Source organism: Bos taurus, chromosome 25 (genome assembly GCF_002263795.3).
Source record: "Bos taurus isolate L1 Dominette 01449 registration number 42190680 breed Hereford chromosome 25, ARS-UCD2.0, whole genome shotgun sequence".
In the NCBI taxonomy this organism is placed as follows: Eukaryota; Metazoa; Chordata; class Mammalia; order Artiodactyla; family Bovidae; genus Bos; species Bos taurus.
Window position 1 is genome coordinate 365,471 of NC_037352.1, and position 15,097 is coordinate 380,567.

General features: G+C 59.7%; 1 protein-coding gene across 4 annotated transcripts; it reads right to left on the reverse strand.

Moving 5' to 3' along the window:
- Positions 1-305: 305 nt before the first annotated feature.
- On the reverse strand, positions 306-9,309 carry PGAP6 (post-GPI attachment to proteins 6). 4 transcript variants are annotated; one of them, XM_005224408.5, is made up of 13 exons: positions 9,052-9,309; positions 5,541-5,718; positions 5,266-5,458; positions 4,782-4,876; positions 4,347-4,615; positions 3,950-4,269; positions 3,468-3,558; positions 3,264-3,387; positions 2,733-2,869; positions 2,157-2,335; positions 1,942-2,088; positions 1,073-1,189; positions 306-720 (listed from the first exon to the last, which is right to left on the reverse strand). In XM_005224408.5, exons 1-13 carry the CDS (start codon positions 9,164-9,166, stop codon positions 424-426), a joined length of 2,262 nt encoding a protein of 753 aa, XP_005224465.1. In that variant the 5' UTR covers positions 9,167-9,309; the 3' UTR covers positions 306-423.
- Positions 9,310-15,097: the final 5,788 nt, after the last annotated feature.

Genomic DNA, 15,097 nt, shown 5'->3' on the forward strand with positions numbered 1-15,097 from the left:
GAAGCCAGTGGCCCACGGGAGGCAGGTTCAGGGCTCCTCTGCCCACCTGGGTGTCTCACACGAAAGCCTCACAGGGGAACTGGGCAGTGGGGGACTCCCACTCCACATCTCCCTTCAACCATCCCCAGGCCAGGATAACCCACAGCCTGCTCCCACATGGTACCTGTGCTCTCCAGGCAGCCTGGCCCTGGCCCCAGGGGCCCCTACAGACTCCAGCTGGGACCTGCAGAGGGACCGAGTCAGCTGGCAGCCCGCAGGCACAGGTATCTGGGGGTGTGGTCCTCCATCGGGAGGGGGAAGCCAAAGAGTGTGCAGGGCAGTTTTATTCAGTTGGAAATGGATCTCCATAGGGTCCCTCTCCCTCGGTCCTGTCCCTGGCTGGAGGAATCACCAGAGCTGCAGGTGACCCACCCCCGCCGGCTGTCATGTCACTGTGTATAGCTCGTCCCGGTGGTTCTTGCAGATTTCATAGTGGCAGGTGAGCTTCTGGGCGCAGGCCCAGGGCTCGGCGTGCTGTTCCCTTGGCGGCAGCAAGAAGGCTGCGCTCCCTGCCAGCAGCATGTGCCAGATGCTGTGGGTGTAGTAATAGTTTTCGCTGGTCATCATGGAAACATAGATGGTGAGGGCCAGAGCAGCCATGGAGAGGCCGGGCAGGAGGTAGAAGACCCAGCGCTGCCAGGAGGGGGGGTAGCAGTGGCGCCGGCGCCCGCAGCGGTATACCTGCAGGAAACCACACGGGTATCTGCACGGAGCTGCGGTCATATCTCGGGGCGCTGCCCAGGGCTGCGAGTGTGGGCTGCTTGGAGGGGTTCAAGGGGTGCCAAGCCACACTGGGCCCCTGTGGGTTGCTGCTGGCAGCCCTCGGTGGGTGTGGAGAACACAGATACCCAGGAACGAGAACATGAACGGAATGAGGGGCCACACTCACAGACCCAGGAATGAGAACATGGACGGAACGAGGGGCCACACTCTGTCCTCGCAGGGTGAGCAGGCATAGGGAGCCCACACTCTTGTACCCCAACTTCCAGTGGAGGGGGTCTGGGCAAGAAGCCTGCCTGCCCCAGGTCCTTACCCACATGGTAACCATGACCACGATGGCAAAGAGGCAAGGCCCCGTCGTGTTCCAGGCGGCCCTGCGGTCCAGCTGCAAGGACATGGCGAAGACCAGAGCGCCCAGGATAAAGAGGACCTGGGCCAAACACAGGGACGACGACGGGTCATGGGAGCCCCAGGCCAGGGTGTCTTTGATGGCACAAGGTCCAGCAGGAGCAGGCGGTGTGGGCCCGCTGGTCATCCCCATGTCCCCCCGTCGCCCCCAGCACCCCTGCCAGCCCCCTGCAGAAACCGGCAGCCTGTGTCCTGCTCCGCTGGCGGGGAGGAGGTAATCCTCTCCCAGCTCCCGCACTGCTGGGATCCACTGGTCCCGCGGGTCCATCCACAGGTGTATTTCTAATGCAGTTTTTGTTGTTGTTGGGCTATGCCGCACAACTTGTGGGATCTTAGTTCCCCAACTTGGGCCCAGGGTAGTGAAAGCACAGAGTGTGAAACACTGGGCCACCAGAAAGCTCCGCACAGGGGAGTTTCTGAAGCATGGGCTTGTCTAGGGCACGCATCTCCAGCAGCCAAGCCCTGAAGTGCTCTCAGTACTGGGGCTCTAGGAGCAGAGCTGGCCGCTTCCTGGGGAGGTCTGGTCCAAGTCTGGGGCTCCGGGCCTCCTCTCTGGATGAGGCCTGGCCTAACCTTGCCCACCACATCCTTTCCTGGCACCCTCCGAGCAGCCAGCAGTCCCTTCACAGCTAGAGGCACCTCTCCCAGTACTGGTCAGATCAAGAGGTTTCCAAGGGCAGCGAGAAACCCCTTTCTGGTGTCTCCCTTGACACGCTGTGCACAAGGGCCTCCGCTCTCCCAGGACCCAGACCCAGGAATCAGGAGGTCACTCACGTATTTCAGGGACGCCTTCAGCCGGGCCATGCAGAGGACAGTGACCCAGATGGACACTCCAGAGCCCAGGAAGTCGCAGTACTGCAGCGTGTCGTAGTTGAGAATGCAGAGCACAGCGTCACCCGGCTGATCGCAGGCGTGGTAGAACTGTGGGCCGAGTGATGAGCGACAACCCAGCCTCCCACCTCCCCCCGACCCCGGGGAGCCGGACTTACCGTGGAGAAGAACATGGTGTAGGCATAGACCGAGGCCTCCACCAGGAGGCAGCGGTGCACAGAGATGGCAATGGGGGCCAGGAACATGAGGTTGCTCAGGGTGAGCAGGAGGGTGGCTACCTTCTGCTGGGCCAGAGTCTGGGCTGTGCTGTTGTCTGTGCAGCTCCATCCACGCCAGCCTGTGGGCCAACGCAGCACTGTGGGTGCCAAGGCCGGGCCAGTGCGGCCAGGCAAGGTAGTGGCTGCTCAGGAACCTCAGGGCCTACTCCATGCCCAGAGCCTTGAGGAGGAAACCCTTCCTCACCCCACAGCGGGCCAGGACAAGTGTGGGCAAACGGAGGCCAGTGTGGGCAGGTGTGAGCACGGGAAACCAAGACCATAAAGCAGTCCCATCTCCGGGGGTGCCTCTGTGAGCCCACACAGGGGTTGCGGGGCATGGCAGGCTGGGGAAGGAGGCGGTGGCCCTCACTCTTCGGGGCGCCCCCCAACCTTGGCCGAGCTGGGGTGGCTGCCAGAGAGAGGCCCAGGGCTGAGGTCCACAGGCACAGGCGGAAGGCGCATCAGGACCATCCCTACCTGCCCTGCAGCTGCAGCCCGCATACAGGTAGCCGTGTCTACGCAGCAGAAGGCACTGGCCGTAGGGTCCGCAGTCGTTCAGGCAAGGCACCAAGTACAAGGTGGTCTCCACAAGGACTGAGGGCTGCATGCACTCCCTGCGAGGAAGGGGCCCCAGGAAGGCTGGCTGCAGAGATCTGCTGGCCAGCCCTGCTCTGGAGCTCCCAGAGGGTCTTGGACACCTGAACTCAGAGTGTTCAAGTCCCCTGGGCCCCAGAGGACTGCAACCACAAGGGGCTCTGCAAGGCCAGGATGCCCTCTCCCTGCCTGCCTGAGCCCCCACCTGCCTGGGCTGGGACCAGCATCCCCGCTCGTGTCCTCGCTCTCGGAGCTGCCACGGGAGCAGTGGCTGGGGGGAGAGAGGGACCCCGCAGGAGGCAACTGACCCGGCACGGCTGGAGGAAGACAGGTCACCCCCAAGCTGGAATGCAGGCAGTCCCATCCACAGGCCTGACCACAACCACTTGGCCACCTGCCCCCAAGTTTACTTACTCAGGCCTCTCGGGGCAGAGGACCTGCAGGGAGAGGTACCAGTTGTCTGTCTCTGGGTAGGGGATGCTGAGGTTGGCTGTGGGAGACGAGGCACTCAGGGACAAGGGGTAACCCTGGAAGAAGGCTGCAGAGAGGAAGTGGGAAGGCCCGGTCAGAGGCAGCCAGATGCCTGCCAGTCCCTGGGCCAGACGCGCCTCCCAGTACCTGTGGTGCAGTTGAGCGAAGTGTTGAAGCTGAGGAAGGGCGAGCCGGCGGTCACACAGGCCACCACCGAGGTGTTGCTGGCAATCACGGTCTGGAAGGGAGGCCGAGCAGGGTCAGTCCCCAGCCTCCACCTCACGCTCACCTCTGGTGCTAAATGCTATTCTCTGTGGCTCCCGCTGGCTTAGGGCCCACCAGGACTGTCCCCTCCAGGCCAAGGGCCCCAGCCTCAGCCTCTTGCCCCCATGCAGCCCCAGCCTGCCAACAGGGACACGATGCCCCCGGGACAGGCCTCCTGTTTCTCAGTTGGCACCTATGCCAGCCCGATGCCCTGCCAGGCTCACTCTGTTGCCACAAAGGCCACCCCGACCCAATCTCCATGTCAAAGTGGGCACAGGAAGGCCTGAGCAGTCCTTGCACCCCAGGAAGGTCTGAGCCCCAGGCCCCGGGTCCCAATCCCAACCCAACCTTGAGGATCAGGGTACCTGGTTGACGCTCACAGAGATGCTCAGGGAGCCCCCACTGTCCATGCCCGTGTTAAGGTGCAGTTTCATCACTGAGGGCATGTCCGACTGCACGAGCACCGAGGCCCTGTCCAGGGGCCGGAAGCGCACAGACACCACATCCATGTCTTCCCGCAGGATGGGGAAGCTCCTGAAGCAGAAAGCGCCACTGCCTGCCTCGCCACTCTGGTCCAGGTCCTGGGTGTTGGGGCTCAGGGGCGGCGGGCCCGTGGAGGCGTTGCTGCTTTGGTTCGGGCTGCTCTGCAGAAGGCGCTGGAGGTTCGCAGTCCACGGTCTGCAGGCTGTCAGGACACAAGGGGCTCAGTGCAGGCAGGCCTGGGGATGGAGCGGGGCAGAGCCACCTCCCCGCACAGCCCACCTGTGAGGGCAGCCACGGCACTAAACGTCACCAACACGCGGGGCCCCGCCAGGCTCTTGGCCGTCACTTGCAGCCACCGTTCCCAGGGTGGTGAGGGCAGCAGCAGGCGGCAGGCCGTGGTGGGATCGCTACAAGTGAGCACCTTCTGGAAGTTTCCTGGCAGGGTGGCCGACCCCACGGTAAGGTGCACAGGGCAGCCCAGGCTCCCATTGGACACACAGCCCTGCAGCTCCAGCCGCAGCTCCTGGGTGTGCTTGGGGACGAAGACTCTGCAGCCAAGGGGACACGGCCTCGCTTGGGCTCTGCAGCTTCGGCCTGCCCCCGGACCCCATGCTTAAATTCACCCTCCAGGGTGGGGGCCAAGACCTGGACCCCCCACCTTTTCACCTGCCCTGAGGCCAGCAGGGCTGCCCACTCCAGCAAGCCTGCACTTACTTGAGGTAGCTGGGCTGGGAGAGGAGGACTAGTGGGAGGGGCACGTCAGGCTCCAGGATGGACATCTCAACCACTCGCACGACCAGCATGTCCGGCTGGAAGATGTAGGCACAGGTGGGAATAAAGTCCTGAGGAAAGAGCAGGGACAGGCAAAGAAGGTGGGGGAGGGCTGGCCCGGAGGGATCGGGGATGGACTCAGGGGGCGGGATTGGAGCAAATGGGCGAGGCTGGCCCAGAGGGGCGGGGATGGACCGAGGGGGAGGGGTTGGAGCAGATGGGGCGGGGCTGGTTCAGAGGGGGCGTGGTTGGCCCTGGAGGTGGGGTTGGAGCAGATGGGGCGCGGCTGGCCCAGAGAGCCTGGGGTTCGGGGGCAGGGCTGGGCAGCAGAGCCCTGAGCAATGTCGGCCCTAAGGAGGTGAACAGGGACCAGTCATTCGTGCACTGAGCGGTGCTGCCCCCCGATCCCCAGAGGGAGTGCTCTTACCTTCACCTCAATCTTATGGGAGGAGGGGGGCAGGTGGGCGGCCACAAACCAGTCCCCAGGTGCTGGGTAGGAGACATTGACAGAGGCGTTGTCCTGCAGCATCCTGAGGAGGAAGGAGGGCTGCACCGAGGTATTGTTGGCGAAGCTGGTGCCCAGTGGGTTGATGACAGGAGGGGCGCCGTAGCGGAAGTACCTGCAGGCAGGGAGAGCGGGGAGGTCTCAGGTGTGGCCCTGGGCGGCTCCAGCAGGCAGGCAATGAGCGGGCTGGCACCTACACGGTGGTCTCCACGTTGTTGCAGGTGGGGCCGCTGCCCCGGGTGACCTGCAGCAGCCAGTGCAGCAGCACCGTGTCCGGGGGCACACGGAAGTGGAAGAGCCGGGCGCTGCCGTACCAGTTGTAAAAGGCCAGCTTCTGCGGGGCCTGGGAGAACTGCTCTGACACCAGCCTGGAGTCTGCAGAGAAGGCACTGTCAGGCAGCCAGGGAGCCTGGGAGCCCTCCCCTGGGGACAAGATGGAGAAAGGCAGAGGGCGGAGGCCCTTCTGCCTGGCCTGGCCTCAGAGAAGCAGCCAGGGGAGCCATGGAGCCCCTGGGATGCCTGGCACACCAACCCCAACCTGGGAAAAGTCACTGTTGCCCCCGAGCCCCTGGTGAGGGCCGGGGCTCAGAAGCTTTCATTCAGGAATCACATTCTCACCCACGTCTGTACATCCATCTTCCTAACCCCTCCAGCCCTGCCAGCAACCTCCAGCTCACAGGCTCAGTTCCCCAGATCTCTGCATCCCACCCACCAGGCACCCTGGATCAACAAGTCCCACAGGCCCCAACACCAATCACATGTTGGGTCAACATGAGGTCAAGTGCCTCAGACCTCAGAAGCAGGAAGAGACCCCCTCAGAGGGCTGCTCCTCTCCACACTGCTCACAGCCCCTGGGGCCCCCCCACCGCAACCCTGGCACACCTGGGGCTGAGGGATGGAGGGTGAAAGGCACAGGAAGAGGTCAAGGTGGGAGCCCCATCCCTCCTCCCATCTGCCCTGGGCACTGGAGGCCAGGACACACCCCCACCTCCACTGAGTCTCCCCAGTGCTAGGATCCCTGGTCCTGGTTGCAGTGGACAGGGCAGGGCGACCAGGTCCGGAGGCTGGCTGCCTGCTCAGGCCATGATTTGGGGTACAGGAAGAGCCGCTGTCCCTCCTCACCCAGAGAGGAGGCGAGCAGAGACCCTGTGTGTGTGTTGCGGTGGAGGGTGGCGGGGGGCACCTAGGCTGGAGCGGCTGCTTCAGTGGGCACAAGCCCCTGCAGAGGGGCACAGGGACAAAGCAGGGGTTGGCAGCACACAAGCTAGCGGCCTATGCCCCACCCTGGAGCCCCCCAGTCCTGGCAGTGTCTCCCAGCCCCTCACTTCCATGGCCCCTCTCCCCAACACACTCTGCAAGTTGTCACCCAAGGCCCCCTCCTGTCACACCAGCCTTTCCAAACCAGCTCTAAAGGTCTCTGGAGACCCCACCCTGGATTAGGACCCTCCTAGGAGAGTCCATTAACCAGTACAACCTCGTGTCTGGGGCCCACGGCATAACCACCTGCCCCACGAGGGGGGCCCCACCTTCCAAAAACAGGCCCGCCCCAGTGCTGTGTACAGGGGTGACTAAGGAGGTGCCCGGGCTGCTCAGCAGGAAGCACTGCCCCACCGCCAGCTCAGGACTTGTTCGCGGAGTGACCTTGACCGTCCCTTCCCCTCTCTGGGCCCAGCTTCCTCTGAGTTGGGGAGTAGGACAGCACCTCCCTTCAGCTGCCCCTCCCTCCATGGTTAATGGATGTTAAAGTGCTTCGGGAAGAAACACACTGTGAACACAGCAGGGTGGGGCCACCCTCTCCTCCCCCTGCCCCACTAGGAGGGTGGCAGCCCACAGCATCCCAGCAGTAAGCCCGGGGCCCCTCCAGGTGGGCCAGGTGAGCAGGTGAGTAAACCGGGTGAGCAGCTGGCTCTCTTGCCAGCCTCCTGACTCCCATGTAAGCACCTTGAAAAGAGATAGCAGCCCACTTGCAAAGCCATCTGAGCTCCCAGGAGCCCAGTATGGGGGCTGGGCAGGGGTAGGCACCACACAGCACAAGCACCAGGCTTTCCAGGTATCTGCTGGTCACCAGGTTCCAACTGCCGGCTGTGGCCTGAGTGCTAAGAGACTAGGGGCCACTGAACTAATATAAACTTCTTCCTGCTGCACCATCCCCCCACTACCACCACCATGGGATCACAGGGCCTTAGAGAAACAGTCAGCTGCCGAGCACCCAGCTGCTCTACGTGGCCAGGCAGGAGAGGTCCAGCTGTGGCGTCCAGCCCCTTGCCTGAGAGGGGCTGGGTCCTCTGGCTCCCCGGCCAGCCCTGGACACCTGCAATTCAGCTGGTGGTTGTAAAGTCTCCTCAAGGTGCACAAGAGATAAGACCTCCCACTCCCGGGGCCACCCAGCCCCTCCATCCCATCCCCAGCCCTGCACCCCGACCTCCCTGCCCAAGACACCCACTCCATTATCTTGGTGAATGTACCAGGCCATTCACACATCCGAGCCTGAAGTGGAAGTTACATTTCCAGTATCAGGAAGCACCAGCCACATGCATACTTGCTCCGCCCACAACCCCCCTCCAAGGACACAGGGTTGGGGGTAGGAGAAAGAAAGTCCCTGAGCCTGTCTGGGGACCCTAGTAAGGGGATCCTCTAGTACATCCTCCAAACCAGCATAGGCACCCAGTGCGGAGACCCTGCCCACCCAGAGACCCCAGAAGCCAGGATCACACAGAATGCAGGATCCGTTCAGGAGGGGAGCGGCTGCCCCAGGTTTTCCATCTCCCTACCAATGACCAGGGAGAAGGAAGAAAAGGAGAAAGTAGGGGTGGCAGTCCCCAGCGGAGAGCTTTCATCAGGGGCCAGCCTTGGGGAAACTGCCTTTCAGTTCAAGCTAAGCCAGGCTCAGAAACCAGAGGCACAGCCCTCAGAGAAACAGGAGCTTGGAGGAGCAAGATCTCAGAGAAGGGTGGGGGGATGGGCTGGGAGCCACCCCATGCTGTGCTGGATAAGCTGCCTAATGCCTCCTGGGGCATCTGGGCCCTCCCAGGCCCGCCAGCAGGCCATCAGAGAGCCCAAGGCCACAGAAGTCAGGTAGTTTACTCAGCACCCCCAGTCGCCACCCAGTAGCACCTTCTGATCTAGCCACCCCCTTGAGCCTTTGACTGCACCCGGGTAGTGGTCACTGTGAGAGAGGCGAAGCCATGAAACACACCTGGCTGCGACTCCAGGATCTAAGCAACTTTCTCCAACTCTGCCCCTCTCCCAGACCAGATGGCATCCCGGAACCCCACTGCCCAAGGTTTCCTCCTAGGGACTCGCACTCCCACCGCAGCCCTTGGAGTCCCAGGAGAGTCCCCCCCAGGCCGTTCAACCTCACCCTGGTGCCCGAAGGTCCTACCCGGCCAGAACGCGTTGGGAGGAGGAGGGGGAGGAGGAAGGAAAGGAGAGCTTGCTCCAAGGGGACAGTCTGGCCGAACCTGGCCCTGGGCACAGAGGAAGGGGAGAGGGCGTCCTTTCTATCAGATCGCTCTCACACTCGGCGCCCTGCAAGGGGGCGCCCTGCGCCCCCAACACGGTGTGGGGACCTGAGGCCTACGTCCCCGCCAGGTGAGCGCACAGGTGTCCCCAGGTGAGTCACAATCCCGGACCCGCCCCCCCGGCCTCTTCCCCCCGCGCCCCCGCCCGCGCCCCGGGGATGGGGCCCGCGGGTCCGCGCTCGCTTACCGCTCTTTCTGCCGTCGCCAGCGGCGGCAGGCGGGGACCGAGAGAGCAGCAGCAGCAGCAGCGACATCGCCACCGCCACCGCCGCGCCCCCGGTCCCAGTCCCAGCCCCGCGCATGGCTCCGCGCTCGGGCAGGCGCTACCCGGCCCGCGCACCAGGCCGCCCGCCCCCGCCGCCGCCCGGGTAGCCACCGCCGCCACTGCGGCCCCCGCCGCCGCCTCTGCCCAAGGCTCCCATCCTCCGGGCCGGTCCCGGCCGCCGGCGCCCCGGGCACTTCCGCCTGTGAGGCCCCGCCCCGCCGGAGCCCGGGCGGACAGGGGCGCTGGGTGAAGAGCTGCCCGGGGGGCGCGCGTGGAAGGCGATCGGAAGGAGGATGCGGGACAGAGGGGCGACGCGGGGCGGTGACGTGGGGCGAGGGAGGGTGACACGAGGCGGGGTGCGACGCGGGGCTGGGGCCGTCCCGCGGACCAAGAGGGCGCGCTGGGAAAATAGGTCAGAGGTGGGTCAGGACTGAGGGGGAACGCGGGTCCGCCACTGCGCACAGAGTAGCGGAGGCGGGGCGGGATGCGGTGCAGGGTCGCGGGACACGGGGGGCGGAGTCGGGGCAGAAGGTGGCACCGGACCCAGAGAACCGCGGGGGTCTTGGTTCTGAAGCAGAAATGGTGCGGCGTGGCTTGGAATGCGCAGGAGATTCGGGGCGGCCGCAGAGCGCCCCACATGTGTCTGGGGGCACCCGGGTCGCTGCGTGACTGGCTGGGCGCGGCGGGAGGTCCGGCCCGCGGGCGGCCGCTCCCGCCTCCCGGATCTGGACTCCCCGGCGGGCCTCCAGGCGCGCCACACCACAAAGGCTCTACGAGTGCGGGTGAAAACACTTTCATGGAAAGATTAAGAGGCTCCTGCACATATTTTGTACACTGTGAAGGTGGCGATTCGCGTCGGTGGTGCGAGTCACTCCCCGCCCTTGACCCCGGGGTCTGCTCCAAGAGATTAAGGGTTTCAGCGTGAAGAGGAAACGGTGAAGGGACTCCAGAGAACTTAGGGAAGCTTTTTTAGCGTCTAGGGGAAGCGAAGACTTTTCTAAATATCACCCAGGAGACTAGAGGCAAGACTGAGAAATTCAGCTAAGTGCAAAACTGCAACAAACTCACAAAAAGGAAGCCTCAAACTGGAGGACACTTGGACTTGCATCACAAAGAAATCTCACTGAGATTACTAACAATAAAGAGCTCCTACAGATAAATAAGACACACCAACCGGGAAACCACAGATACCAATAAGGAAATACCAATAAGGAAACCACTGGAGAAGATTACTGCAAAGGATATGCAAATTTCCCTCCTTAGAGAAAGGCAAAATGAAAAGCACCCAGAGGCCTTTTTTCTTTGACCTAACAGATCTGCAAAAAGCTGATTGCAGCGCCCAGACTTTCTTAGGTTTGCTGAGCCTCTGGGAGCCTCACCCTGCCACCGCTGTGCATTTTCCCTGCAGAGATGGTCGCAGAAGCATGAGCTTGCATGAGTGCAGCCTGCACCCAGATACCTGTCATGAGGGAAAGGGGCATTTGAATCACGGGTACCCAGATGGAGATTCAAATGCTGTGATGGTATAAACACTGATCCAGTGGGCTGAAAATCCAGAAGCTCTGTGTACTGGTTGGAATGGTCTAGCAGGAGGACCGTTAGCAGAAAAAGGAAAGGGCAGAATAATGTGTTCAGAAAGCTCCACTTTTTGTAGGAAAAAAAATTGTTTAGTTGGCATGTCTCAAAGGTGGAGAATGCCTAGAAGCATCCAGCAGTTGGTGCAGGAAGGGAAGCAAGTGGCTGAGGACTGGGAGGAGGGGTTCTATCTGTTTGAATTTTTTGAATTTCAGTGTATGTGTGTCTGTGTGTTTGTGGATTTACGGGTACGGAGAGAGGAGAAGCTGACCCCTGGAACCCAGTGCCACTGGAGGCTGGGGGGAAGGGAGGGATGAGGTAAGGTGAAGGGGGAGGAGAAAGCCCCAGGTGTGAACTCTTATTTATTCCTCTGGAATCTGGGCAGGGCCTCTTCACCCAGGGCTGCTGGGGGCTCCCAGGTTCTCAAAGAGACGAGACCAATTACGGGTTTTGCTGAGCTTCGATTTTAGTGCACTGTACTGACCCAGATCATGCAGGGACAGCAACTGTGGTTAGCACTGAGCCCCGAGGTCTGTACCATCTGAGACCCATCCCTGCCCCAGGCTGGGCTCTGCGGTGCCCTCAACCCTACCCGCTCTGAGGGTCACATCAGTGAGACTCCAGCACCGAGCTCCCTAGCAGGCAGGAGGAGAGGTGTCTGTGCTTGTCTGAGGCGGGGAGCTGGGGGGCTGGGGGGCTGGGGAACTTGCAAATGGACCAGAATCAGAGATCTCTGCTAAGTAACAAGAGTATAATAGAAAGGGCCCACCTGGGGGCCTCACTTGAAGATGGAAACAGGCCCTTGTGGTAGGAGGTTTCTGTATCCTACCTCACAGTATGTGGAAAATTCGAGGTAATCAACTGTTAAGAATAAAACAATAAAAATATTAAAAGGAACCTAGAACACGTCCCTTAGAATACAGGTATGGGAAAGCCTTTCTTAAGCAAGACAAAGAACTGGGGAACATGAAGAAAAGGTTACTTATTTGACTACACTTTAAAAAATGTTATGTGGGACTTCTCTGGTAGTTCAGTGGGTAAGACTGCCTGCCGGTGCAGGGTTCACAGGTTCCATCCCCCGTCCAGGGAGATCACACGTGCTGTGGAGCAGCTACTGAAGCCCATGTGACATAGAGCAACAGGAGAAGCCGCAGTGAGAAGCCCAAGGCTGTGCTCGTCGACAGAGAGGAGCCGCCCTGCTTGCCGCAACTGGAGAAAGGCCCTGTGCAGCAACAACACCGGCATGGCCAAAAAATTAAAAAACAGATTCATTTAAAAAACGTTATGTAATTGTAAAATGGGTAAAAGGAGAAAGGATCCACGTCATCAAGCCAAGTGGAAGGAATCATGTGCTGTGCAAGTAATAAAAACCCACCTGAGATAGAAAGGGAATTCACACACTTAAGAAAATGTTGTAGCCACACTTTCCGGGAAACAAACTCACTCAGAAGGATAATGCAGATAGTGGAGTGCAGTTTATTACACCAGCGGGCGCAAGGCAGAGTCTCCTCTTAGCCAAGGACCCCGACCAGTTTTTTGTGAAAATCTTATATACCCTAAGTGTACGTGCCCAAACCCACCTCCCCAAATTCCCTGAAACTGGTCTGAACAAAGGAAAAGAAAGATACAATCAAAGTTAACCTGTGATTCATATGCCTTAAGCCTAGGTAGTTAACAGTGGACAATAATCAATAGGCCTGTGGTCATATCCCAATAAGCATAATAGAATTAATGATTCTATTTGGTTACACAGATAATTAGGGTATTCTTTTAGGCAATGGAGAGTCTAGGTACGAGTCCTGGGGCTCTTTCATCCCGGGGGTCTGGTTTTCCAATTGGTACGTCGTTTCCATAGATACTGGGCATAGAGCTCAAAGTCCACAGTCCGGCCCACGATGGAGTCCTGCTTTCAAGATGGAACCTGTTCTGTCTGTTTCCTCCTTCACCAGCACCCCTGTAAGCACGGGTCCCCATTTCCAGTACATTTCAGTGTTGCCACCGATGCCTTCAGGAGCAGCTCACACTGCAGCCACAGAGGGCAAGTGCCCGCTCCCTCGCCCGAGAGGGGACAGGGTGTCTTGTCTTCCCTTGTGGTCCGTTTGCCTGCTAGTGGACCAGCTACATCTTTCTTGTCGTCTCCTGTCGATTGCCAGGGTGCGGGGTGTTTCCAGTGTCTTCTTTCCTTCTGGGCCCTTTTTGAAGGAGGAAACAGAGCCGGACTCCATCTTAGGCCAGGCTTCAAACATTAGGCTACACGCATGGTCACAGCCACAGAGGTGTCTGTGATTGTGGACCCTTGGGGCTCTGTGAGGGGACGGTGCATAGACGAGGACCTGGATATCTCAGGAATTTTCGCACAGTTTTCCCACAGATGGGTTTTCCCGCACGGGCTTTCTGCGGTTGCAGAGTCTGGGCTTAGTGGCTCCACAGCCTGTGGGATCTTCCCGGACCAGGGATGGAACCTGCGTCCCCTGCATTGGCTTTATGGACAGAGTTCCTGGATGCAGCCCATTTCCAGGCTGGAACACCCTCAGAGGCCCTCACCGGCTCCATGAGTGTGGACTGAGTGGACGGCTGCCTGCCTGCCCACCCAGGGAAAGACATATTTCCCGCAAAGGAGAGAAAGCAAGCACTGCCCGCCTCTCCTGAGTCCCCCGCCTGCCTCCTCTCCCAGGTCTCCCCTCCGTCCTTCCTCCCCACTTAGCCCAGGCCAGCACTGCCGCCATCCTGGGCCCAGTGCCAGTGCCAGCTGGCCTCGCTCCCATGGCTGCTCTTCCAGTTGAGGTGGACACTCAGCCCTGGGCATACTGGGAAAGGCTGGGCCCCTCAGTACCCCCGCCCCCTGCTCTCCCACCCTCCCCAGTTCAGCCCAGGTTCCTCCTGTGTGCCAGGCCCAGGTTGGAAGGAGTCACCTGCTCTACAGACGGGGTGTCCTGTCAGCCCACTGCAGGCTTCCTCGGGGAGGGACCAGAGTGTCCCCGTGTGAGTGGGGCTGGGATGCGGGCGGTTTCTCCTTCTCTTCCTCCCAGTGCCCCTACGTGTCAGCATGAATTAGACCAGGGCACCCAGACACGTGGGGCCCAGAGGAATAGCTTCCCCAGAACTTTGGGGAACAAATAGAGTTTCTGCATCTTTATTTTACTGAGACAAAGTTTTTCTTAACTCCAACTACCATCTATTATTATCATTTCATAAAGAATCATTTTCCCATCAAAACTTTTAGGAGGCTCATACACTTAAAATTATGCTTAAATGCAAGTTATTTTTTCTAGAGTGCAGCATGTAGTTCTCCTGTATCCCTATTTTATCTGGTTAATGATTGCTCCCTGTCCTGGGTGCTGGGCACCGAGGAACCAGGAGGTGCAGGGCACAGGAGCTGCTCTCAGAGCTCTTGGCATGCACTGAGTCGGGGCCACGGCCCAGCGGCAATGGGGCACGGTGGCCGTGGTGAGTCCGGCTCCCCTTCCAGTGCGGAGTGACAGAGGGTGACAAGGGCAGAAGATGATTGCAAGGACAGGAGGCTCTAGCGTCAGCTCTGGTTGCGGGCTGTCCCTTGGCACCCCCCACCAGCTTCCCTGGGGGGGCAGAATAGGGGTAAGCCTCCTGGGACCCCCGCTCCTAGAATAAGCCATCTACCCTGGCTCCCCTGGCAGTGATCCAAGGGGGAATGAGAAGTCTAACATGCTTAAAGGGGGAATTCCAAGAGGACAGAAGAGAATGAGGCAGAAGAAAACATGAAATCTGGTGAAAGACGTTAATTTACAGATTCAAGTAGCTCAGTGTGTCTTAAGAAGAATGTGTAAAAGAAAATCACAGGCAGACACATCACAGTCAACTACTGAAAACCAAACAAAAAGAGAAAATATTGAAAGCACCCAGAGAAAAATGACATTCAAGGGAATAACAGTTCAAACAATGAATGACTTCTTAGAAACAATGGAGCAGATAGAATGGAGAGGGAGAAAACAGACCTACATGGTTGCAAAATTCCTGCATCTTACAAGCAACGGCACAGTATAAATTCTAGAGTCTGTGAAATGTTAAGAATCTAATTACAATCCCTAGACCAACCAATGGAGAAGGAAATGGCAACCCACTCCAGTATTCTTGCCTGGAGAATCCCAGGGACAGAGGAGCCTGGTAGGCTGCCATCTATGGAGTCACACAGAGTTGGACACGACTGAAGCAACTTAGCAGCAGCAGCAGCAGAGCAGCTAATATACAATAATGCTGAGCTATACCCCCAGGTCAGGGCTTCCCAGATGGTTCAGTGGTAAAGAAATTGCCTGCAATACAGGGGGCACGAGAAACAGGGTGGCGGGGTGTCTATCCCTGGCTGGGAAGACTCCCTGGAGAAGGTTATGGCAACCCACTCCAGTATTCTTGCCTGGAG